The 26,361-nt window shown below is 41.4% G+C and overlaps 1 protein-coding gene across 1 annotated transcript in view; it reads right to left on the bottom strand.

Moving 5' to 3' along the window:
- Positions 1-2,418: 2,418 nt before the first annotated feature.
- LOC135308043 (netrin-4-like) overlaps positions 2,419-26,361 on the bottom strand; it is a 45,704-nt gene continuing 21,761 nt past the window's right edge. The window contains exons 4-10 of the mRNA XM_064432743.1: positions 16,274-16,400; positions 15,740-15,928; positions 7,902-8,115; positions 7,119-7,255; positions 6,498-6,566; positions 5,194-5,364; positions 2,419-4,790 (exon numbers count right to left, since the gene is read on the bottom strand). Coding sequence (XP_064288813.1) covers positions 4,654-4,790; positions 5,194-5,364; positions 6,498-6,566; positions 7,119-7,255; positions 7,902-8,115; positions 15,740-15,928; positions 16,274-16,400 — 1,044 coding nt within the window. The 3' untranslated portion in view covers positions 2,419-4,653. The remainder of the gene's footprint in view (positions 4,791-5,193; positions 5,365-6,497; positions 6,567-7,118; positions 7,256-7,901; positions 8,116-15,739; positions 15,929-16,273; positions 16,401-26,361) is intronic.

Below are 26,361 nucleotides of genomic sequence, written 5' to 3'. Positions count from 1 at the left end.
TATCCTCTGCAACTGTATTTGTAGCATCTGTGTACAAAACATAAAATGCAAGAATTTTGGCCTGCAGTGGGTAGGGATGTGCACCTAATGCTGACAAAACTTGGGACATAATCTGACACTTTGGAAGATGTGTTCAGGATGGATTTGCTTCTTTCTGACTGTGTGGCTTGGTAACCTGTTGTGCTGCATCCAGTACAAATATGAAATATGTGTAATAAGGATCTTACACCAGAAACTGTGAAAAGGACTGTGTGATGTGTTTGAAGTGTTTTGAGAAAGCAAGTCATAGCTTTAATCCTAAATAGTTCTTTCTGGATTTTTTTTTTTTTTTTTGCTATGTAAACTCATGCAGTTGTGAATGCATAGATAATGTAATCCCTTGTTTCTGTTTCCCAGCATTGCTTCATTTGTGTGATTTTCCTCCTATAGTTACATGCCCCAATTTTAAATCTAAAATCAATCAGTGGTTGTTTTAGTATGTAATAAAGATGATAAAATGATCCTTGGCAATATGTGACAAGCTTGTGAAATAAGCAGATGGTAAATTTCCTTTTTATTGTGTGAATACAAAACTTGCATATTTCTTGTAATGCATTTCTTATTTTATAAATAATATTTTGGTTTTCTGTCTGCCATCACTGAGCTGCTGGTTCTTGGAGAGAGAGAGTAGTAGATTCAAATGTGTTTGTGCAATTGTGTTTATAGAGTAATTTCATACTGATTTTATGTTATCGGGTGCTTTTGTCAAATCATAGGCACTGCTATGTCAAGTCACAAGTAGTCCTTAGGGGATAAAGAAAGCTTTCATTATGAAAGAATTGCTTTTAATTCTGTGCCTGTAGTTGATCTTTGGCCTATAAAAGCTGATGTGCTGAGTGTGATTAAATGTTTATAAAAGTTTAGCTAAAGAAACTGTTAACAATACATGAAGCACTTCTAGATCTATTAGAATATCTTTCCAATACAAGTTACTTAGCCCAGACAGTTACATGTAGATAGAATTCCAATTGAATTTGCTACGTTTAGTTTTTAGAATAAAAAGACATGGTTTTGATTGTATTCACCCTACAGACCTACCATTGCTCCCAAAATACTCCCTTGTACCATATTGCTGTGTAATACTCCGGATTTTCAGTTTTAACCTTTCTTCAGTTTTTGCATACCTTGTTCTGGTGCACTGGACTGGGTGGACTGTTATCAGCTGGCTGCAATTCCTGCATGATGCTGGCCACAAATTCATCTATAACTTGTGGTAACTTGCTTGTTAGCATGGGATTGTTCCTGCAAGCCACTTAAACTTGAATCTGTGGTGCATGTACTGTATATTCTGATGTGGATAAAGATTGCCTCTAAAGCTTTAACAAAACATGTATTCTAAAATGTAAAAAAATACATCTGGTTAAAATTAGACAAAATTGCAATTTCAGAATTAAAAGTTACTCAGTTTTTTCTGCTGTTCTCTGCAGTGCACCCTGAGGATATTGCAGAGACCTAACTTCAACTTGTGTATAGTAACTTTCTTAGAGGTATGGCCTTGCTTCAGGTGCAAAAGTAATCTTTTTTTTTTTCTTTCTCCCTTCAAAATGGTGGCTAGAAGGAGACGTTTATCTTGCAGGCCATTGTAGGGATCACTAGATCTGGGGATCTGGCAGGGCTGTTTTGGAAACAGGATCTATATCCTGTGCAGTTCTGACTGAGTATCCTTGTTAACCTGACAGCAGCGTCTCCTGTTTATCTGAGGCACTGATCTGATCACACCTCAATGAACCTACTCATTCCTAGGGAAGTAAAAAAGGAATTTGTGTGCTTCTAGACTCTTGTTTTACCTCATTAAAATTCTATCAGTGTTAGTGCGGGACAGTGTAGAGAAGCTACCAGCAGTTTGTCATTTATTCCCAGTCAGCTCTCTGCACTGGACATGATTTCATTTTGTTGAACAGGAGCCTGTCTGCAGTTGTTTTTCAACTGCTTTTAACCCCTCTGGAGCTGACGTGTTGGTGATGGTGGAGCTGAGAGAAGACACAGCCAACAGAGGAAGAGTCGAGGAGCACAGCATTGATTATAGCACCAATGTTCATTTTTGAAATGGCTTATTGTAAATCAATACTGATGATCTGTGAGCAGACAGCTCAGGAGAGCCAAAACAAGGAGCACAGGAGGATTTGTGGTGATTTCACAGTGCAGATTAACCCAGATGACACAACAGTGATGTGAAGGGTAGGTGGACCCTGAGTGACAGGTCCAGTTATTTGTTCTGAATGTTCCAAGTTCCTTACAGCTCCTAAGAAAGTTAAAGCATCCCCTCACAGTGCACTCATTCCCTTTGTAGGATGCTGTGTGAGGAAAATGGGTGTTTGATTTCTAAATCTGTGGTTCCAAGTTGTATTTCTACTAGCAGTAGCTAGTAATGCTAGTAAATGAATGTGTCAAAAAATAACTTTTATTCACAGAAGAGAACTATGCAGATGTTTACCCTCCCCACAAAACCACCAGTATGGCACAAAAAGTGGAACAGAGGTGTTTGCTTTAATATGGTGCTGACTATAAACCAACATGGAATATCCTCATTGTCATTAAATAAGATCCCCTACAGGTAAAATGGCCTCTGTTGAAAAGCACATTCCTTAGTTTAATTCTAAACCTACACTTGAATTTCATTTCTTGAGAGAGGCCCTTTGAGATTAGACTGTAAATTCATGTACAGGTCTTTATTGATATTTGAAAGAAAACTAGTTAATCTTTTTGTTGTGAGACAATTTCTGGAGACAGTAAAGAAAGCAGTTGCTGGGCTCCTAATTTCATAAGGCTGACATTTCAAATTCTGCCAAATGCCTTGGTTAAAAAGTGTTTTATTGCACTAATTAAATAGCTTGTTGGAGATGCCACATTGTTGGATACCAGTTTAGGTAACAACAAATAAATTATGAAATGAAAGGGGGAAAGCAGTGGAGGAAGGGAAATTTCCTGAAAAGGAGAGAGGAAGAAACACTAGAAACACTGTTTATGTCCTGTTAGGAAACAAATTGGAGCTTTTTTTTTTCCCTAAAGATCTGCCTGTCATCCATTTCCAAATGAGCTGAGGATATTTCTGCTTTTCTGTGAAATTCAAAGTAAAATAGCAATAAATAGAATGGAAGAGGCTGAATTTTTAGTTCTCATTGGTAAAGAGAACAAAATGATGGCCTGAGTTGTAGGCTGGACTTCCATTGTTCTGCATTAGTATTAGGGTTTCTAGATGTCCCACTTACCAGTCAGACAGTGCTAAATGAAAACTTCTCTTCTTTCCTAGGAGCATTAAAAATTAGACATGGAATTGAAACATGCAAAAGTAGCACGTGTGCTTCTCTTTCTCTGTAACTCCCTGAAAGAATACAGATTGATTAATTGTAGTTTTTGCTTAGTTGAAGAGAGAGTGCTCCAACAAACTTAATTTGGTTGTGAGTCCTTAAACAGGGGACACACATCTCAAACTTCAATTTCCTCAAAATTCTCTATTAGGGAAGAATTTAAGTAGCTACCTCTTGCTTACTGTAGGGTAAAATTGATTTAGAAATAATGCTTTTGCAGAGCAGAACTAATTTTACTTGGAGTGCAGATGTTACCACTCCTGTATTTTTGCAGAGGGAGAAATAATCCTCAGGCACTATGGGAAGGAAGCAGAGCTTCAGCATCTTACCCTGAAGTGTGACCAGGAGAAATAAAGCACAATGACAGCACTAAGTGCAATCGAAGGCCAGTGGTCTTGAGCACAGCTGGAACAGCCAGGCTGCTCTCCCAGAACTACAGCTTACCTCCTTTGATACATGCTCCAGCCAATCCATTTACCTCCTGTTTCTGCTTTGTGGCTTTTGTAGTGTCACCATTTCAACATTAGAGCAGCTGCTAGTTCCTCACACTTTGGCTTTTTCCTATAATTAAGGCTTATTTGCAGTTATTGCTGTGAAACCTTTGTGGTGTTGCAGGCTAAGTACTACAGCACAGAGCTGGGTTTGGAATGGAGTTTGAGCCAAGGTGGTTTCTGCAGCAGAGCTCAGCACTAAGAACTGATGATAGCAGTGCTCACCTCTAAAGGACACTGCCCCAAGATAAGCCACATGTTTGTTTCTGGTAGGCAGTGGGATAATATTGTCTTCTAGAAAGCAGCCTCTTCTATTGGCATAATTGCAGGCTGATGGTAAATCAGTTTGAGCTCTCTTATATGCTTATTTAGTATTAGGCCACTTGTAAGCTGAAAGGAATTGCTGCCTTTTAGTGGTCACTTATAAAGAAAATTACACTCCAGTAATGAATGTATTATGAAAGCAGTTTATGCATATTAATATCAGACTCTGACCTGAAGTATGGAAACACTAGTCCATATCTTTAGTTTTGCCTTGTAAAATGATTCTGGCTGGAATCAGGCTCAAGTGAAGAACTGACTTGTGATCTGTATATAATGCAGTAGGTAATTTTGTATTATAAGGCTGTACATTTTTTTTTAAAAAGTAGTCATGTCCCGAGTTCCCTGTCTAAGCACATGAAAGGAGGGATGGCAAGTCTGCTTTCCTTGCTTCAGCTAGGAGCATGTTGAATGGTAATGCTTGGACTAACTACACCTTTCACTGCAGTGTTACTAAAAGGCAAAGTCCAGCACTGTATTTTCTGAAGCAGAAATTATTTGCATCCAGTTCGAAGAATATCTGATACTTGTTTTCCCAAATATGCCTTCCAGGGTTTCACCAGGCTGTTCATGTTCACAAGGAGTTTGCCAGTCCTAGAGTCCTCCTGGCCTGCTATGAGATAGTCAGTGCCTAGTTAAAAAAAAAAAAAAAGGAAAACCCTTAGTTAGCTAATAGAATAAGAAAGAACCAAACCAGAATTTCTTTTTTTTTTCATATGGATCTGGCATACAGCACCTTTGCCAATTTCATCCCAGTTATGCATGTGCCATTTTATGTGTATAAATCCATGTGCATACTGTCCCTGCTGGCTCCTGGGCACACAGATTCACTGCTGTCAGGGCTGGGATGTGGCAGCTGCTGCTCCTGCCTTTGCCCCCCTCCTGCCTTTACCACCCTCCTTGAGCTCTGTGAGCTGGAAAGCTTTGGTGGGGATGAATCAAAGGATGCTGCCCCAGAAAGGCTGATCACAGCTGATATTCCCAAGCGCTGTTAAAAGGGGAAGCAAAACCCCCAGTGAGTATTTTGTCCTTACCAGGATTGAGAATGGGACATGTACAGCCCCTGTTGGTCCAGGATTCTGGGTAAATGCTTCTGTTGCTCCGAGCAATTTTCACTTTGCCTGATTTCAGGACCTTCTTCACTTTCACAACAACTTCTGCATGGGTCCCTTTGTCATGAGCAGACAGGATTCTTGCTTTTATTACTGCCAGAAAACATATCCAAATAGAGACCAACAATGAATTTCTAAATAAATTTTGGTTAATGCTGCCAAAAGGCAGATTTTTAACACCTTGAAAGAAGACATGAAAAATCCCCCAAAGTGCAATTGTACAGAAAGTACAGCGCTTGTCCACTTCACTGATGGAGCTTTTAAATAAAAACTGGAATTTTTCTTTTTAAGTAGAATAAAACCTGGATTTTTCTTTTTAAGTAGTTTGCTCATCCTTTCACCATGTTATTTAGCAACTATTTTTTAATGGGCTGATGTCAAACGCTTGCAAATTCTAGGAAAGCACTTGTATGTATACAAAAGGAAGGGTGTAAAACCCCAACCTGCAGCTACCAGCCTGATTTCAAGCACTGATTCTACACTTTATATTTCCACTTAGAAAACATTAGTGTTCTGCTTTAACATTGGCCTCTCAAAAATTCTGTCCTGTGAAAAGGGACTGTCTAAAGGAAGGAAGTCAAAAGGTTTCCCATCAGGCATGTCACATGACTAAAACTCCATGATTGCACAATAAACCAGAACTATTTTTGTTTTGTGGTCTAATGCATGGTTGCCATGATTAATTTCTGTTCCTTTTAATTTAGTAGGACCCCATAACTTTCTGGCATGACAGGCTCATGTAGATCAGCCCCTCAAGCCGGCTTTGTTTTCTCCTGCCACAAGCACATCAAACCTCTGGATCCCAGAGCTTTCTTTTCTTGCTTCATGTGGCTGGCATGAACCAGGTGTTCATAAACAACAGTTTTAAATACAGTCTTGATAAATGAGCTGTTGGGGCCTGTATAATGACTGCAAAAGCAATGGCATTTCAGGTGTGGGGTTTTTTATAATTTTTTCTTGATGTAGAGGCCAATCATTCTATTGAGTATTATTCTAGTAACCCTGGTGAAATGAACTGGGTGGAAAGGAGACACTACAGAGCTCTGCATGAAAAACACTTAAGTTCTGATCAGAAGCTGGACATGTCACTAGACAAAAAAAATCAGAAGAAATCCTACCTCTCAGGACTTAACCAATCCTGTCATTTTTCACAGCTATCAGCTAACAATATGCACAGCAAGAACATTGTGAAATGATCATAGCTTGGGGACATGTTGCCCACTTACCATAGGCATATTTCATTTGGCAGAAGTCGCTGACACTTCCAAGCACCTTCTCTTTGCACACACACTTCTCTAGCAGGGAAACCCCAGAACACAAAAGGTTGGAGAAGAGCCAGAACATGAGAGAGAAAAGAAGAGCAAACGATTATCAGTTATGAAGTTAGATATCTATAGTTCCCATAAGCTATAAGAAACTTGTGAATAAGTTGGAGAGTGAGCTCAGTTATTTGTAAATGTGTTTCTTGTTATATGATAAAATAATTACTCTGAAATCTGATCAGCACTGTCAAGTAAAATGCAGCCCACATGAGGTCTATTGTACAGTTAATAAACTGGTCCTAATGAAGAGATTTGTAACAATCAGATCCAGCTGTAAATCGTGTAAGTAATGAGACCTTCATTTGATCCCATAACCTAAGAAATGCTGATCCTTCCTGTGTTAAGGCAATATCCATCTCAGAAAAGTCAAGTTGTGCAGAGAGTGGCACCTCTGCCAAGTGCTGATCTTTACACGGCAGGCAAAACTGAGAACTATTTAAATACTACAGGCAAGTGCAGCAGATCCAGTCAGGGTGGAGGTTTGAAAGAACTGGCCACTGAATGTTCCCAAGCTCTGGGCTGTACCTGGGTGCCTCAGTGCAGAAAATCCCTGCTCGTGGTCATTCCATTTCCACTCCTCTTCGCTCTCGTTGCTTGGTGTTTGGACGAGGTCAGGGATTCGTCCCCCGATGGGGACATTAAAGAAGGGCTCACTGTCATAGCTGGGGGACACACAAACCACAGCACTGCATTAGGGCACCACAGGAGAGGGAAACAAACAAACAAACAAACATTTGCCTTTGGCTGTGCCCAGACTGATGAACCTGCTTTCTTCAGGTTGGGAGTGCAGATATGAGCAAGACTTCATGCCACACAGAGAGATCACAAGGTCTAGGTTTTATTTAGGCTCCCACTGCTGACTTAGCATTTTTTAATGTACCTATAAATTGGGCCTTTTTTGCTTACATTTGTTTGTTTTGAATTATGTAACTTAGTGACCACTTGTTGATGTCACTGGGACCTGTAGAACTGCAATTGCTCAGCAAATAATTTTTCCCTGGGCATAGATGAGAGGCAGACTCTTCAGACTCTTCCATCTATTTCCAAAGCAAAGATGTGTTTAAAGACCCTGCACATATTTCCATGGGGTTGTGGAAATGCCTATTATTACTACAAAGATTAATCTGTTCAAGACTGCCTTGAATAACGCAGTGGACTTAACGGTGTGAACGTAACCTACAAAAACCTTTTATGATTTACAGCCACCTTTTCAAATGATTGTGCACCCTCCAATTTTTGTTACTGCCGCAGAATTTGTTTCATTCCAGAGTCCCATCTCAGAGTGCCCCTGGAGCAGGGTTTCCTTACCCCTTGAGGCACGTCCCCGTGCGCTGGTCGCAGTCGCGGGCGCAGTCGCAGGGGCGACAGCCGCTTTCTCCAAAGCCCCAGTAGCCCACCAGGCACCTGTCACAGCTGGGACCTGCCACTCCTGGCTTGCAGTAGCAGAATCCTGTCCGGGGGTGGCATCTCCAGCTGCTGCTGAACGTGGTGTTGGCTGAGCCCATGGGCTGGCAGGCACAGGCTGTGGGCACACAGCAAGAGGCAATTCAAGTGATGTGCCATGGGGTCAGCTGCCTAAGTGACCTAATTTTTGCAAGGCTGATGAACTTGTACTTCATGCCCAGTAGTTTTAAGTGAGAGCTAGTAAACATTGCATTTCAGCCTATATTCACTTTTTTTTTCTTTTTAATTCGTTAGACAAAGTAAAACAAGTACAACTATGAGCATTTGTGTATAAAAGTCAGCCCTTCCCTATTACACAAATTGTGACCACACAGGGGTTTCAAGTGATACCAGAAGTATCAAGGGTTTTCAAGTGATACCAGAAAGCCTCCTCTGTGTGTTCATTTTTAAAGGGGCTTGAAGGTGCCCTTTTAAAAGTGTTTTGCAGAAAGTTTCTCCAGCAAGGACAAGGGAAAGATTCATAGCTATTGCCTACATTGCCTTTCGTGTAAACACAGATCACAAAACTGCTGTTTCCTCTGGGGTAGATGCAGATTATACAGGTGGTTCAGATGACCTGAAGCATTTTCAATTTTTGCCTCTAAAGAGTGCACAAATTTCCTTCAGTTCCTTTCTAAAGGAAACATCACACTATGCAGTACTGTATGTGCTTAAAGAAGCTGATAATTTATTTATTTTTTTTTTCAAATGCATGAGCAGATTTTTTAAGGAAGGCTAGCAGAATGGAAGACCTCTAAACTTACTAGATGAAAATGAGCAAATAGGAGGAAAAATCTCAAAATCTTTCAAATACTGTTGCCAGTTTCACACCAGCCTAGCAACTCAAGGCAGTTTGTCAGGAAAACAGATAGTTACAGCTCCTGTGGGCACCTCTTCCTGCACAGACAATAAATTGCCATAATCCCACACCACTGGTACATTCCTGATGTGAGAGCATCAGGGAGGGATACACAGAGAGGTGCAAGCCAGCACAGTTGACTCCTCTCCATCAGGGCAGAACCTGGCTGGGATGGTCAAGCCTCATGCCAGCAGCTCTGCAGAACTAAAATACAAGCAGTAAACAAACCCATGCATCTCTGATGTACAGACAAGTTTGATGAAAGTGAGAACTGAACTCCAGGCCTTCATATTTCAGCTCTCTTTTGTATTAAGAATGCAGCATGCCCTGACTTTCACTTGTAGCACACTGAAAAGCTAATGCCTCACTACTTCATCCATCTGGAAGAGGAAAGAAATAAAAATCGTGTGGGTAAGGCCTGCTTTTACAGAGATTTTCAGTTAAATGTTGGACACCCAAGGTGTTTAGATAGCTTGGATCAGAGGCTGGCCTTTTTGGATGATTATTTGAACCAAACATGATCTCCAAAGCTTTTGAAGTTTGCCCATCATTGTTTCTGACCAAACTACTTTTCTTCATAAGCTCCCAGATAAGAGACTAAATGAACACTCTGATCCCACACATCACTTTTGAAGGGGAAAGGGGCAAATATACAACTAAATAAAATTTTAAATGTAGCAGGGACAGATTCACTTTCATCTGCAACCTCATATTTGAAACTCAGGGAAAGAAAATACCTTTTCAAAATAGTACAAGAAGAAGGGCGAGCAATTTTCTTTAAAGGGCATTTCTCTTATGATCTGTTTGCCATATAGTTATTTTTTCCCCGCAATGCCCTGTGTTCTTTATGCCAATAATTTCAATAATATTATTATACTGCTGTGGATGGATCTGGGCCCCTTGTGCTCAGGGGACTCTAGCACAACAGCCTAGGGACAGAAAAGCCACGTGCTGCCATGGGCAATGTGCTGGGCACAATGGGCAGGCTGGCGCAGGGCAGCAGCCTCCCTGCTTGCCACAGAGCAGCCTCGGCTTTGGGAGCAGACCCAGGGCTTGTGCTGTCAGTTCTGGAGAGCAGGTGGAACACTGAAGTGCTCATTAGTCCTGACAGGTTCAAAGGAAGGTCTGGTTTTTTGCTGCTAAACTTGATTTTATCCCCACCCCATTTTTTCAGGGCTGACTACATCACCCTAACAAAAAAGAGACTCTTTGTCAGTCACTGAAAACAATGGATGTCATAGGTTTGGAGATAAGGACAGGAAACACCCTTCCTTCATTGCAGACAGGTTTGAGACACAAGGAGTAAGAGTTTGCCAACATCAGGGTCACTTGAATCCAGGATGGTTTTCACTGCAATATTATAATATGTAGGATCTGGCTGTGGAGTTTTCACTTAAAGTGCCTTAGATTTCTGCAACCTCTGGGTCTGTCTTTATCCCCCTTATTTCTAGTTTTTGGGTTTCATCAGTGAGAGTCACTTAACAGATGGGCAGCTCACATCATTAGACTACCCTGTCCCCAGCTGAGACTGGAACCTGATTCAGGAAGATGAGAACTTCTCCTACCCTATTCCTAAGGGAAAACATTACAGCACAGTGACTGAAAGCACTGGTGAAAGCTGATGAGGAAGCAGAAAACAAAACTGCCTTTTCTTTTTAATTTTGAGGCTACAGTTCAATAAAAATAATGCTCCCAGATGAACTGTGGGACACATCCTCCAGTTAGAAACTGGAACAGCTTCTGGTGCATCAGAAAGCAAGCTGAACCAATACATGTACAACACTTTCAGATGAGTTATACAAGTGACTTGCAAACTCTTTACTCAGTCTGTGTTTATTTAGCATTTCAGCTTGGGTGGGTACATTGTCTGGCTTCCAGAGTATTACAGCCAAAATCCCAGTTGTGCATCTAAGGTAACTCCTAAAATAAGAGCCCACATGTCACATGCTGAAGGGGCAGCTGTGGCTGACTGGGTTTTTATCTGTTTAACAGTACCATGGATTTGCAAATAAACCTCACTGTTAAAGAAACATAAAAGCAAGTTTCCAAAACCTTACCCTTTAACATTTTCCAATATTTGACAACCCTTTCCCACTGCTTTCTTTTTTTGCTTCTTTTCTCTTGGCAAACCGTCATTTTCTCTCCATCCACCTCCCTGTCTAACAAAACAGCAGCCAATGTGACAATGGCCTTGTTTGTCAAAGGATCATCAATTATGTTAGGGACGGTGTGCAGACAATCCTGGCTCAGAGCTGGGCAGTTTATTTTGTAGCAGCAGCATAGTGAAAAATAATTTTGCTTTAGAGTTGCCTGTTGGTCACAGTGTCACAAAGCATCCTCTTGCCTTTTAGTCTCACTCCCATACTAAGTTTTTTGTCAGACACTACTGTAAAAGGGAGGAGACAAGTAATAATGAAAAATGAATAATTCATACTGCAATCCCCTCTCAAGTCCATAATAAATCTGTCTGCCCTCAGCACAGCTGTCTTCCCCATGTAATTAGACAGAGATGTAAAATATAATATTGGTTGTAACAATATGGTCCCAGCTTACAGGAAAATACCAGGTGCTCCAAGTAAGTCAATGGCCTATGAGGTATCTTGTCTTAAACTTTTGTCTAATAATACTGCATAAGATATAGCGGTGAGCAGACTGGCTATTTGTTTAAAAAAAAACCAGGCAAAATAAACAAAATCAAAGAGTCCTTTGAGTCTGAAATATATATCTTGGGAGTATATGATCAAATCAGTGTGATTTTTAAAGCATGTCAGGTGTGGGGATTGACTCTGCCAATGATGTTTCTTAAATGAAGGAAATAAGATAGCTCTGTGTGTGGTCAGGGCTGATTAAGACAGACTTTGAACCAAGATGCCATGGGGCCTTTGTGATATTAGAATTAAAAGTTCCTTCCCTCTGCTCAGAAGTAAAAGGATGAGAAGCAGAGCCTTTCAGACCATGTGTGTGTGCATGTGCATCTGGGCACATTTTAATTTTCTAGCCTTGTTCTTTGAGTAAAAAAGCTTGTTTTCCTGGAGACCCTTTTTAATGGGTCTACATGCCTGCATTACTTTTAAGCTAAGCAAAGGGTGAGTACAAAAGATGGTGCCGTTTCAGAAGGATCCCTTAAGCCTTGGAATAAGCCACAGGAAAGAGCCAAGGATACAGCAGCTTTTCTAACCATTGGTTAGGAAACAATTAGGCTTTTGAGTCAAAGCTCCCATACAAGTCTATATACAAACTACTTAATCCTGTGTTGTCACCCCCAATAACAGGCAGGTGTGTGCCTTGCTCAGGGACTCTTTTCAGCCTTTTTTTCTTTTTAATATAGATCTAAGCAGTGTCCAAACAAGCTCTGCCCATGACCCTGCTCTCATTCATCCCAGCTGGTAGGAACAGGGGAAGCAAAGGGATCAGAGGCAGGCTACCTCTGCAGACAAAAAGGAATAGCAGATTCACACTTCCATATCAAATTTCAGCAGATTTTTTTTCTTCTGAGAGAATGTCTTTGCAGTCTCACACTGGAGGGTCAGCTAAGGGTGGTTTAGATAGTGCCAGGAGATCCAATTGTTATAAAACTTTTTTTTTTTTCAGAGCAGATTAAGAGAGAATGCTATTCATTATTATGACTAATGCTTAAAGACTGTTTCTGGGCCTGGGCAGTGCCTGTTAATTTTCTGGGAGCCTGAGGGGGATGTCACAGCTGAACCTGGACTTTGCTCTGGATGGCAGAGCACTCTTCAAGCGTGCTTTCTCAAAGGATTAGCACAGCATTTCATTCAGCTTTTTCATCAGACTTCCTTTCCCAGCTCAGTATCTACTGTACACAAGGGTCAAGTTTTCATCTCCCATTGAAAGTTTTTTTTCCTCTGAGCTCAAAATGGGAAGATGGGCACTAGGTTGCTCTCACCAAAACCATTCCTTCAGTCTGCTGTTTGCAGTTTATTGCTGCTTTTCAACACTTGCTTATTGCGTGGGTTTTTCATTTAGTGTTGTTAGTCTGGTGCTGTTTGTATGAGTTTCTCAAAGTGCGATGATGCCTTGGAATTGGTACACTTAAATCCTAAAAAACATGTTAATCCGGAAGTGGCAGCTCTTCAATTTATAATCAACAGACTGAGGTATGACAAAAATTTATCTGGTGGTGTCATTGTCTAATATATTAGCAATGCTCAAAATAGAAACTTTTTTTACTGAGAAACCAGAGTTGGTTTTAGAGTCACACAGCCTGAACAACTTGGACCACCCTAGATGAGGTTTACTGGCAATGTAAGTTTTCAACCTAAAGTATAGAGAAGAGGGCCTCTATCCTGCACATCCTGGAGGAGGCTTTGCAGTTTAATGTTAGCTGGTGATGGTCCTGGAAGAAAAACCTTCCCTCTACCAAACTGAGTCTGTTCTAACCAAAGCCTGTCTCCACTGGTGTTTCTGGTTTTGCTGTCTGTGATAATAACCAAAGTAGTGAAGAGAAACCTCTCTGCAGAGGTGCACTGCAACACAAAGTGCACACTGCCTGCAATCCTCACGGGGAAGTGTTTGGGGATCAGGCCTTCCATCATACTAAGTGCTACCTATGATGGGAATTTGTCAAATCTTATTGTGGGAATTCTCTTATTTCCCTTAAATAAAAGGGAAAAGGCACAGATTAAGCACCTCCTTCCCAATTTTCTCTGAACTCTGTAGTTATATCCAGAGTTCCTCCTATTCCCACAGAGGTACAAGCATTGTACAGCTGCTGTAAAAACCAAGTGAGCTGCAATGCCCTTTCCTTATATCTTGATATGGCAGCATTCATGAATGCCTTTACACCCCTGGGAAAGGTCCCCTTGACTTGAATCATTCACAGATAGGGTCCTACTTACTTTGCTGCTGAATCAAACCCATTAAATTCATCTCAGCTAAGAGAAACTCTAGCGCAGGCCAGTGATCTAGGGTACCTCTTAAGGAAATAGATATTCTTTAGAGGGCAATTCAGTCCATCTCTTTCAGGCATCTGCCTTAGGCTGCAATAAATAATTCCCCAGAGGTCCCTCTGTTTCTCCACTGACAGAACAAGGAGCCCAGAAAAGACATATAACTTTCAGTGACTAAAGCAGGATGGCAGCTCTCTAGGCCTGAGCATGCAACTCACAGTGGAGACAATTGCATTTGGGGGCCTTCTGCTGGCAGCAGCACCTTCCCAGGTGAAAAGAACATTGTTGTGCTTCACTGGCACAACGGGAATAAAGCTCTTTCAACAGGGTAAATTTCTGAACAGTTTTTCTCTTGCTGTGCAGAGTGTTGGCAGGGGTGACTGAGAGACCCGTAACCAGACCAGACAAGAGAGGCAGACGTAGAGTCAAGGTCTGATTTCATCTAGGCAAACAGTTCTAGGGTTTCCAGACAGATAGGCTGTATTTTCAAACAATGTTTTTTCCTCTTTGCTGCTCTCCAGTGCTCCTTGACTTTAGCAGTTATCTAGCATTACACATGATGCTGGTTACTGCACCATCTCCCTGCTGCTCAGTACAAGAGTTCACACACAGATTCTTTCAGGTGCTATGAGATTGGCTTTCAATCTTCTGGCATAACAATTTGTTCTCATTACAATATTTTCCTGTAGCAAATCTGCTGAGTAGAAACAGAACTAGGAAGGGGCCACTACAGAACACTACAGGATACAGGGTGAGCCAGATAAGCTCACCCTCTGCCCTATCTGCTGATCCGTGTTCTGTGATGAACATTGTGAAAATCAGAAGAAAAAGTTGTGTGGAAGCAGTCTGCTGTCACCAAGTTCCAGTGGGAAGAAGGCAAAAGAGCAGAAACATTGGATATGTTTGGCACAGAAAGTTTAATATCACAGGACTCACAATCCTAGGAAGAGGAGTAACCTAAATGTTTAAGAGGAATCATGTTGAAGAACATTAAAAGGGTCAGAAAAGCTTCAAAAGCTCATTATGTCAGTGGGAAAGAAATCAGATAACAGAGGATGAAGTTCTCTATGCAGGCAACTGATGTCTGAGCTATGGGGAAGAAAAATTATCCAAAGGGAAAAAAAAAAAAAATTAAGTATATTGCTGGAAATAGCAACCTCTCAAACAGATGTGAGATAGAATCAGACATGTGAAGCCTGGCAGGATGTTCAGGAAATGTTTACTTTAAATGAGGGCGATTTGGGCTGTTTGCCAGACTGGCTGGGTGCAAACTATCTTGATCCAGAGGTTGTACATCCTCTGTGTGCAGCCATTAGTGCCTCTGTGCCCAAGACACACCCTAACACATTCTGCTGAAGTGTTAATGATGCAATTAATTTGGGTAGAGCACCCCATAACAGCTGTAGAGTCTGGAAATAAGTCTGACTGAGTTCTGATGTATTTGTTTCCAAGTGAATATGCACAGTTCCAGGCTTCCTGGATCTTCTGCATCCATTCTATGTATTTATCTGCACAGATATTGCACAATCAAATGGAATTTAACAATACTTTGCACATAGGCTTACACAGTCTTGACATGTACAGAAAAAAAAAAACAAACCCAGATAAAATGTGCCTCAAGAGAAAAGGAACCATATTAATTTAAAGCCAAACACAAGAAGAGTGTACCTTTCCACAGGAGGTAATGCATTTGGGGAATTGAATCAATTATCACAAAAAAAAAAAGTGTCATAATATGGGGACAAATAGACCCAAAAAATCAGGATGATCACCTTTGATGAAAACCCCCTGTAGTTTAGGAAAAGAATACAAAGAAAGGATAGTGATACTCATGAGTTACCTCTATAGGAATTACTGATTCTATAGAAATTATTTTGTTCTTGTACTGATTCTTTCACCACTCATTTTTCACCTCGTGTCAGATGGCCACTTACGTTTGCAGACCTCTGGAGAGGACATGGGCTTCCCTCTGTCCCTGTAAAAGCCAGGCTTGCACCTGTGGCAGCGATGTCCCTCCGTGTTGTGCTTGCAGTTGTCACAGACCCCCCCGCTGCGCCTCCCCGAGGCCAGCCACACGCTCAGGTCGAAGTGGCAGCTCTCGGCGTGGCTGTGGCAGCGACACTCTGGTGAGGACAGGGGAACCAGCTTCAGGCTTTTGGAACTCGCACACTAATCGTGGTAGCATTTTCCAAACCATTCTGGAAGTATTTTAAACCCTGACAGAATCTGGAATGTGGGGGTGTAGCTACGTGAAAACCAGATTTCTGGCTGGTAAATTCCACTCCCCAATAGCCCCAGTGCAGAAAAACACCTGCACACTGAAGTTTGCATCAATGACCAGCAATTTATCCCCAGTTTCTGTAATGGCACCATTACTGAAAATCACAGAAGTCTTTGTGGGGGAACTTTGCCTGTTCGGGTGAGTGCTCACCCCGAGAGCCCGGGTCAGTAAATTCCTTTCCACTTACTTCTGCATTCATTGGGTGCCCCTGTTTTGCCATCTCCTGGCTTCCAAGGCTGGTCGTTGTAGAGCGGAGCACATTTCTCACAGTGGTCCCCTGCCGTGTTGTGTCTGCACACACACTTCCCATGGACCTGCCAGGGAAAGGAGAGCAGTCAAATGGCTGCAGGAGCAGGTGCAGCCCCCAGCAGCCTCGTGAGGAGCTGGGGCTTCTGCACAATTCCCACACAGCTGCCTGGCTCTCTTGGAAAACCACAGAGCCTGGAGCTAAAACATGTAGCTCTCTCTTTTCACAGTTATTAGCGATGTAGAATTTTTCCTATACCTTACAAAATGGAGCAACAATTTAACTCTCAGTTGGCTATTAAACTACTGCATTGATGAACAACCTGTAGACTCTACATTTGGTGAGCTAACAGGTCTTATTTTGATTTACAAGTTCAGGGCAAGAGCATGCAAAGAGTATCAAATATACTAGCAGAGCCAAGTCACAGGAGAGCACAGGCTAACAGAGGATGCTGGGCTCTGTCTTATTTGACATTAACACTGATCTGGAAATTATAGTATGGGGTATAAATATAGCAAAGCATAAATAGTATGGAGTATAAGTACAAGGAAGTGAAATCACCATGAATTATGAAATTTTAAATTGTTAGATGAATGAGGAAATAGTCATGGACATCCTAGCACAGTTAAAAATGTACCAAAAATATTAAAAATGGAAAAATACCAACCGGTACTCCCATAGAAAAGTGGGAGAGCTTTGAGCCATTCTATGAGGAAGGCACTGATATTTTAACTTAGGTACAATAGGAACCAGCCTACCAACTTACATATGATGATATATAAATTAGATTAGTAGAAAAGACCCAGTAAAATTGTGGGCTATGGAACTAAGAGCACTGTAACTCCAAGGGGACAAAAAATTGTACCTGCAATGCTGTGCTCAGTTTTGAACGTCTTATTACCAGATAAATTAGGAATTAGAAGATGTTCCACAAAAATGAGCAAAAGCTGCCTGAAGAGTGGGGTTGAAGTATATAAACCCATCTAAGCTAGAAAACAATACATAGTATTTGATGGGCAAATAAACTGCAAAAAGTCTTGACTAAGACTGGCTGAATAGTTCTCTCCATGACTATTTGCTTGAAAAATTACTTGAAGAAAGAACTTGCTTCCTCTGTACTTACTTATCCTCATTGGAACACAATAATGATTTTAGTCATGGAAATATTCAAATACATATCAGATTTGGAAGCAGGTATTCACACCAGAAAACAGACCTTGCTGAGCTAGTCCAGCCTTCAAAGAGAAAGTTACTATTGAAAACTACTTCTGCTCTCAAGTAATTTTTCACACCAGGAATAAAGCAGCCACTTCCACAATAAAGTGTTATTTGGTGCACAAGATTCTGTAATATTAACTATATCTAAGAACAGCCATACAGAAGGGCTTTTATGATGTTGCTAGGTTTTGTTTGTTTGGTTTTTTAAATAAATAAATAGTAGTCCAATATCTGTTTGCAATGCCTCAGGGAAAGGATGTCACAGATAAAATTTTTGGAGGAAATATCAAGCACAGGGTGTGAGAGAAAGGAAAGGGTGGTACCATAAGTCATGTTCCAGGTGGTACCATAAGTCATGTTCCACATTTATCACACGAGCAGCTGCTATAATGCCAGGACACACTAGAGCAGAAATGCTCAGAAATCAGAGGTTAGACCCTGTCCCTCCGCAGGCTGCTGAGGATCCTGAGCTCAGCACAGCTCTGCTGCACATAAAAAATACAGGCTGAAACATCATTTTGACTGGGGTGCGAATTGATTTTAACCCTTTCACCTCGCCATTCAGAGGAGCTCCGTTTCCCTCCCACAGCCAGGCTGTCCCCGCTCCCCGTGGCAGCGCAGGTAGCCGGGATGGATCAGCGGAGCTGGATGTGCTCCCTGCCCCAAACTCGTGTTCCAGCCGCAGTTTGCTCCCCGCTGCCCTGGTTTCTACCCCCCCGAGCAGAAGCGATGCAGGGAGCAGCGGGATGGGCTGCGGCTGATGCCATCCCCGCTCCGTGGGCAGCCGGCACTGCCAGCTCCGTCCGAGCCCTCCACCCTCGCTCGGGAAACTCATCCATGTTCAAGGCATGAACAGCGTGACAAATGGCCGGGGAAAAGGCAAAAATACTGATACGACAGCGCTGTGCTTTTCCCAGTGCTCCCTTTCCCATGTTTTTCCCTAGTTTGACACTTCAGGCTTTAAGTTCTCGGGGCTGCTCTTAAGAAGGCAGAGAACAGGGGGAAGGTAAAATGAACCTGACCCAGAACTATAGATTTGTGTATCTCCAAACTTCAGACTCCACCTGAACTTCACAGCTCATCCTAAAATGGATCAGAACAAAATCCTGGATCTCCTCAATTTCATCATATGAAATGTATTTCTATGTAAAAATCTGCAAGTTAGCCCATTTTGTATTTTAGGAATACATGTAAAAGCTCTGTGTTCACTATATTTAAAAAATTATATGAAAAATGCTGAGACTGTGCAGTGGGAAGTGGTAGAATTAAACCATGAAATCTCATTCTAGCCTTGAATGACATGATCAAATATTAATTATTCCACAGGACCCTGTGCTTACAGTGCACAGCACAGATGGTGTGAACACTCATGAACAATTATTCAGAAAAATAAGCAGGAAAATTCAGTGATAGAGGAAAGGAAAGGTCGAGTTATTCCTTGGAAGGTAGATGTGTTAGTTTGCTCATTGCCCACTGGTTTGTTTGAGCTGTAGTTTGTGGCATGTTGTGAGCTGACAGAGGCAGAGAAGAAGCTTCCTACCTGTGACCCCTGCTATGGAACAGCTCCCAAATCCACGTGGAAGGATGACTGGCTCTCCTGCTGGCTGTCTGCTTGGCTTTTCAGCCCTTTTGTCTAAGCCATTGAACAGGTGCAGGGAAGCTGGCATGGAGCTTCTTTTAGAAAGTGTTTGGGTACTATAATTTTTGGCATAGGTTTAAGAAGGAGGCAAAGAGAATTGACTGGTATTGGTGCAAAGGTAAAGCAAGATGAAAGACAAAGTAGTCTGCCATATGCTGTCTGTGCATGGGTATCAAGGAATATTTTTTCCATTGAGAATAATCTCAGATAGCATTCATAGGTGAAACAGCTACAGAAGAGAATGCAAGATGAGGTGACAATGAATTACAGAAAGGATTTGGATAGAGGAAGAGAACAAAGATGAACAGCTCACAAAAGAAAAATGATTAATGGATGTAAGTGGCCATCACAGAAAGACTGGTTAACACAGGAAAAGCTGAGCTGTGGAAGAGACCTGTTGCATTTAAGTGTAAGATGAAATAAGGCTAGGTGAAGTGGCTGTGAGTAATGAGACAATTTGTTCTGTTAGAGAGGAAGAGATGGGAGAGGCAGCCAGAGACTAAAGTCCAGGAAGGAGCAAGAATGAAATACAGGAAACTGTGAGATAAAATAGGAAATGGGATATCTGCTTAAAGACAGGAGAATATGAGAGTCACACTCAACAGCAGCACAAGGAGAATAGGTGTGTCCCTGAGTTGTTATTCACTGCTAAAATAAGTCTGCACTTCTCTCACCAAAGTGTGACCAAAAAGCTGGAAAGGTGCAATCTCTACCAAATGCAAGATCTCAGGATGTACTGGATCACAAATATCACACCAGGGAAGAGAAAATAATCAGACAAGATCCAGGGGAACCAGGCTGACACTTTTCTGTGCCCTGGAAAGCAGGGTCAGATTTACATGGAGATAGTGATGAGTAATAAGATTAATAAGAGGAGTGTCAGGAAGCAACAAGGCCCAGTTGCTCTTTAAGAGCCAAAGAGGTTTTCAACAGCAAAAGCTGTGCCCTTACTGAGGGGGCACCATCCCAAGCACTGAGGGCAGAGCAGGGGGCTGGCACCACAGAAACAAAAAGGAAAGGGACTGGGACAATTCAGGAGCAGTAAGAGGCAGGCCAAGAAAGACACAACACAGATGCAAAGTCCATTTAGAGGGCAGAATGAGAGACAAGATACAGCACAGGCCAGGGAAAGGTGCAGGGGGAATGTGCACACCTCAAGCAGAGCCCCAACACCCCTCAGGAGGCTGAGCCAGAGGCAGGGATGCAAACAAACAGCAAGAGCCCTGGCTGAGCTTAAATAGCACCCCAAAGCCAATGGACAGAGAGCAAAGGTGAGAGTCCCAGGTGGGGCTGGTCAGGCTGCTGAAGTTCTATTAGTGCCTTCAGGACACTAATAATAACACTGTGATTTTCACTGGATTAATGGCATTGGAATCTTTAGGATATCTGACTACAAAGAAGCACCTGAGTTAAGAGATACTTCAGCCTTCTTCATCTGGAGCTGGCAATCCAGGTGGAGAAAGCTTGAAAGCAAGGTGTGAGCAACAGAGGCAAGATTCATGCCACCAGTTAGGAAAAAAAGCCAGTTTTTAACTAGAGCCTGAGTAGTTTATGACACTGATTTATATGAATGCATATAAATATATTGGTACAGAAGATGACAAATTGAGATCCAGGGGATTTCTGTATCACTTCTATATTTCACTTTGTTCTTTTGCTCCATAGGTAACACTGCATCACTTGACATATCCTGATCTTAGGTACAAAAGTGTTTAGGTGATATGGACTTCTCCACTGTGCTCACTGCTGCAATATTTGAGTACTTTGGAAAGATGATAAAATTTATTTTTATGACACCTCATCTGCTTTTCCTCATTACTCTGATAACTGTATTTTCTCTGAGGCTCTTTCCCATTTCGTTGTATTGAGAGTTCAGTTACTTTCACAACTTTTTTTGAAACTGGACGGTGTCTTCCAAAGTTATTGTGGGGAATGGATCTGAGAAAAAGATGCAGGCAGACTGTGTGATTGTCTAAACCTCCCCATTTCATAATACCAGTCTGAAGTCCCATGTGCATCCCCTGGAATAGTTTGTGTTCTTGCACTCCTGCTCTCCAAGTGCATTCAGCTTGCTCCTGTCACTAATGCAGGCTGTCAGCTTTGAAAGATGAAAACTGTTGCTTTAAATGTTGATATTCTGGCTTCTTCATACTTCAAGTTTTCTAATCAATTTTGCAAAGCGTAGACATAAACTGACATACCTGAATTTAGAGGATATAATTAGTCCAGGAAAGGAAGACAAATGTTTTGCTAAACTCAATCACCATCACATTGGCTTTAATGGCCATGTGAAAGTGAGTTCTACTTTTGTGTTTTGGAATAGCAGCTGTGTTCTCAGACTGTGGCTTCATGATGTAAACTTTTTTTGGACAATCTCAATTTGAGACATTTCCTTACTATTTCTTTCTATGCTACCACTTACATCATGCCCTGAGTTATGTATAAATTGGGCTGTAAAACCAAACCATGTTTGGAAAAAAGCTAAACTGAGGGGTTTTTTTCCCTTGGCACTAGTATTTTTAATCTGGATTAATTCCCTCCTCTGTCTCACAGTACAGTCATGCTGTTACAAGTCTGGTGTTGCTGCCAAAGGCTTTGATTTGTACATCAACCACCTGAGCAGCTTTGGATCAGGACATAGAGGAGGTTATAGCTTTGTGCATTTTAATGCCAGGATGATCAGTTCCAACCATTTAGCTTGACCTGCTGTACTCAGCCATGAGTTTCATCCAGTAGTTCTTCTATTGAGCTCTGTAATGTCTGGTGGATTTATAGCACATAATGTAGAACTTTATCCTTTTTTCCACACAACAGTTCCAAGAAATTACATGATACTTGGTCATCTTTGCACAAATCTTCTTCACCTGAATTCTGATTCACAGTTGAGAAAGTGAGAGAAAATGTTCCACCTCTTTGTCCCGCAGTTTTAATTTTTTTAACTCTGTTCAGCTTTGTATAATACCTGATGCCTCTTGCTTTTTCTCTGCCCATTTAGTTTCTTTACCTATTGTCCTTTCATTAAACTTTGTGGTTGTTGCTCTTTCTCCTGGGCTAGTCTCAGTCTATCTGGGGGCTTTTTTCCTAATGAATGAAGGTTAAATTTGGAAGCCTTCCAGGTCAGAGCAACTGTTGCTGATTCAGAAAAAATGTTTGCCTTTGGACTCTGTATTCACTCTGTAATGTCACTGGGAAATTTGGGATACTGCAGTTTGCAATGACATCAGATACTAACTATCCCTTACCTGCTTGTAGTAAATTGACTCTTCCTGGGTCATTTGCAAGGTTAAATGAAAGAGTGTCTGCTGTTCTGCTTTGTTTCCCTTACAGCTCAAATGGGCTCTGTGGTCTCTCCAAATGAAAAGACATATCCGTGCAGGTTTATAAAAAATCCTTGAATATCAGGTCCTAAGGACAGCACATACAATTTATAAGAGGCCACACTAAAAATTTCCTTCAACTTTTCCAAAGTTGCAAAGAGAATGGGTGATCTGGAAGTCCCAGATTACAGTGCCTGCTGTGGGCAGATGGGCAGTTCAAATTCCTGCTCTAATCAGGAATGAGAAAAGCCATTATTCTCCTCTGTCACTTGCTGTTTTCTGGGAGAAGGGCTAATACATGTGTGTGTCAGAAAACTACCACACATAGGGGTATTTTCTGAGGGAACTCAGTTTCTGGCTCATTCTTGGTGGCTTTGGTAAATTAAGTTTGCAGGAACTTGACAGGGATAAGTGGAGCTGGGTCACCTTTGGCAGGGCCACCTGAGCCCATGTAGGTTTTGATCTCCACAGCAGTGAGTGAATGAGCTGCTGGTCCCAAATTCACTGAACTGGTAATGGTGGAGAAAAATCAGTGATAGTGTCCAGCTGAGTATTCAGACTGACATCCCTAAGAACTTTTTTAACAGTAACAAGATAACATTACTCAGCCTGTAACAGCTTCAAAACACAGCTCTACCTTCTGAATTCACCTCCCTCAGTTCATATTTCATTCTACTTGCTCATTGTCTTCTTTCTGAATTCTGCCTTGATTATTACTGATTTTGGGGACAAGCTGTCCTCTTGGTTTTGCCTGCAGTGCCAGTAAATCCATTATCAATCTGTAACAAACTGCAGACAGTGAACAGCTGTCAGGCTGAAGTGCAGCATCTGAGTTACAGTAGGTCACCAGCTCTTGGCGAGTGCCTTAAGAATGGAGGCAGTAGAAAGGGGAATCAGACCCAGGATTTAAATATTGAGTACCTGAATCACAGAGTAATGAGTAAATACCGTTGTTCAAATGTCCAGAAAGTGAGTGGCACCTCTTGCATCTCTGAGTTCTGGGCTGGAATCAGATAGTGTGAAAACTTAGCTGGGGATTATGAATAGAACTGCACATGATATCTGAAAAGGAGGTAGATGATATTTGCAAGGCTTACAACAGCCTGGTCACCTAGAAGACTGATGTAAAAAAGCAAGTTTTACCTCATACAACCCCCATTATGCCAAACAAGGAATCCTACTTAGAACCAGATCCTGCTCCCTTTGAAGTAAGTGGAAAACTTTCCATTTACTTCGTTGTGCAGGATCAGGCCCACAGGGAGTCTAGTTTGTCTCTGTAAACAGGATAAAGAAGCAAAAGAAACATCCGAGGCCACTTGTAAGAATTTCCTGGCACTGTAGGTACCAATAATTAAGAAGTAAAAAGAAAAAACCCTAATGTTTTATACAAAAACATTTTCATCCACATTTGCTTTCCTCTTTCCGAACTTACTTCTCATGAGCTAGAAAGAGAATTGTGAAATGTTTGGCAAACAAAAAGGACTTTGGTCTAAATTCTGTGTTCTGTCCATATGCACTTTCTTCTTTGTAAACTTTGTTCTGGAAGCACCTCTGGACTCACCTAAAATGGGCCACCAAAGCAGATCCTAAACCTGGCAGCTCTGTAGAGACACACATAGCTTTGTACATCCTGCACTGTCAATACCTTGGACAGGATTGTGTTCTGTTGCATCCAACAATAGAACAAGACTAGATGCATTCAGCTAGCTGGGTCCTGGCAGTTGTTTCACTTGTAATAGCATGTTAATAACCCCAATTAATAGAAATTAAAAAAAAACCCCTGGGAAACAACTTGTAAGAGTTTGAAAAATGCAGGCTGTGATATTCAGAAAGGAGAATTTTGCCATTAGCTACCATACAAAGCTATTGAAGCTGGGTGAGGAATGACATCTCTGTGTCTCCTTTTATTTTTCCAATCTGAGGAAAGCTAAACAGAAACCAAGAAAACATTACTGTCAATAGCAACGGACCTCAAATTCAAGACATGTTTGTCCTGAAGTTTCTTGTCTATTTACAGCTCCCATCTTGATATCTCAAAGTTTTCCTCCTATGCAACATGATATTCTCAGTAGTTTGTACAGGAAATGTCATCTAGATAAATTGTGTTGAGGGGGGTGCATGGCTTGTTAAAAAAAAAAAAAAGCCCCACAGAAAGAGTAAATATTATTGTTTTGCTCCAAAATAAGAAGTCAGAGAATATTTTCATTGGATCCTATGCGCCTATTTTGGATCTCACTGTATTTTCACATACTCATGACCAGAAATATGCAAAAAACTCTGTAGGATTTCAAAATATGAGGAATGATGCACCATTTGGACGTTGGGTTTACAATCTGCAGTTTTCTTGTATCCATTTGTTGCTGTGACACTGTGGCATCTGTGACATTGCCTCTCACGGAGCTGCTTTCCTTATTGGCAGCCTCAGTGCAGAAACCAGAACCTGAATGGGTTGCCACAACTGAAGTAACATATCCACAGATAAACTGATCACTGATAGATTATCCAACAGCCGTAGCTCATCCAGTCCCTCCAAAATGGTGTTGAAAAATATTGGTTCAAAAGTATCAAGAAATTTGCTTTGATTTTCTCTATTATTTAGCCTCCATGTAGCATCAGTTTAGCAGCATTAGGGGTATTAAAAATGGAAAACATTGCTGTCAGAGTAGGAAGAGCAGACTTGCAACTTAACACAATAATGCATTTTCTAAGACCCAAGTGCAGAATGAACCCAGATTTTTGTCCTATCCCATATCAAACAATTACAGTTGTATTCTACATTAAATTGGTTTTGTTCTTGTTAACTACAGAAGATAAATACATCATAGGAGGACTATGAACAATTAAGAGGCTGAAACTCATATTACTTAAGACATTCTGTGGAGGTCTTTATTTTTTGCAGCATTTTACTTAATCACCTAACGGCAGCCCAGGGAACTGGACTGTTCTGCCTTCAATCTGTAGAAGATATGATATCATCCACACCAGCCACATTAAAAACTGTGTGTCCTGGGACTTCTTCTGCCCATGGGTACCTTAAATATTAGATGTGGCCCGTGGATTGAATCAGATTATTTCTGGATGTGCAGTGTTTGTAACATCTTTTCCACACCCTGTTTTATGTGGGTCACCATTACCATGTGACTGAAAGCAGATCACCTTTCCTCTGCCAAGAAATTGCAAAATGGCAAAGATTTTTTGCAGTGTAGGTTGGCTGATGGGAACTGTATTGTTGGTGTTGAACCCTCAACAACAAAGGCCTTTTCCTCCTGCTTGTAGGCAAGGAGATTGCTGTATTTCAAGCCAAAAATTTATACACTTACATAAACTCCCTCATGCCAGCTGTGTAAACCAAACCTTGAGATCTGGACCAATGTGAACTCTCCCCTCACCACTACAATATCATTATTGGTAAGTATTAGATAAAATGCAAAAGGATGCAGGGACCTGGATCTTGTAGGAGTGGATTTTCCTTTGTGTTTGAGAAAGACTGAAGTTGCAATGTCTGAAGTACAGAAAAGATGAATACAGTAGCATGATCATCTTTACTCCAGGCTTGTGTGATCTGGGAATAAAATTTTAAGTTTTTGCCACCTCAGGTTTCACACTTCTCTGGTTAGTACAAAAATAGAACCTAAGGAAGGATATGGAGAGAACCTTCCAATCATATCTGCAGAAGGAGGATCAACTGCTCACTTTGGTTATTGGGGAAGAGGAGACAAGGAGAAATCACCTAAATTTGCAGCAGAGATTATTTAGGCAGGCACTAAAGAAGAGCTTTCAAAATGTTAGAACTGGAACAACTGCTGAAGGTTTGAATGTTCTTTGTCAGGAGAATCTCACTCAACAAGCATTCA

Source organism: Passer domesticus, chromosome 9, assembly GCF_036417665.1.
Source record: "Passer domesticus isolate bPasDom1 chromosome 9, bPasDom1.hap1, whole genome shotgun sequence".
NCBI lineage: Eukaryota > Metazoa > Chordata > Aves > Passeriformes > Passeridae > Passer > Passer domesticus.
This window is presented reverse-complemented; position numbering and strand designations above follow the sequence as displayed.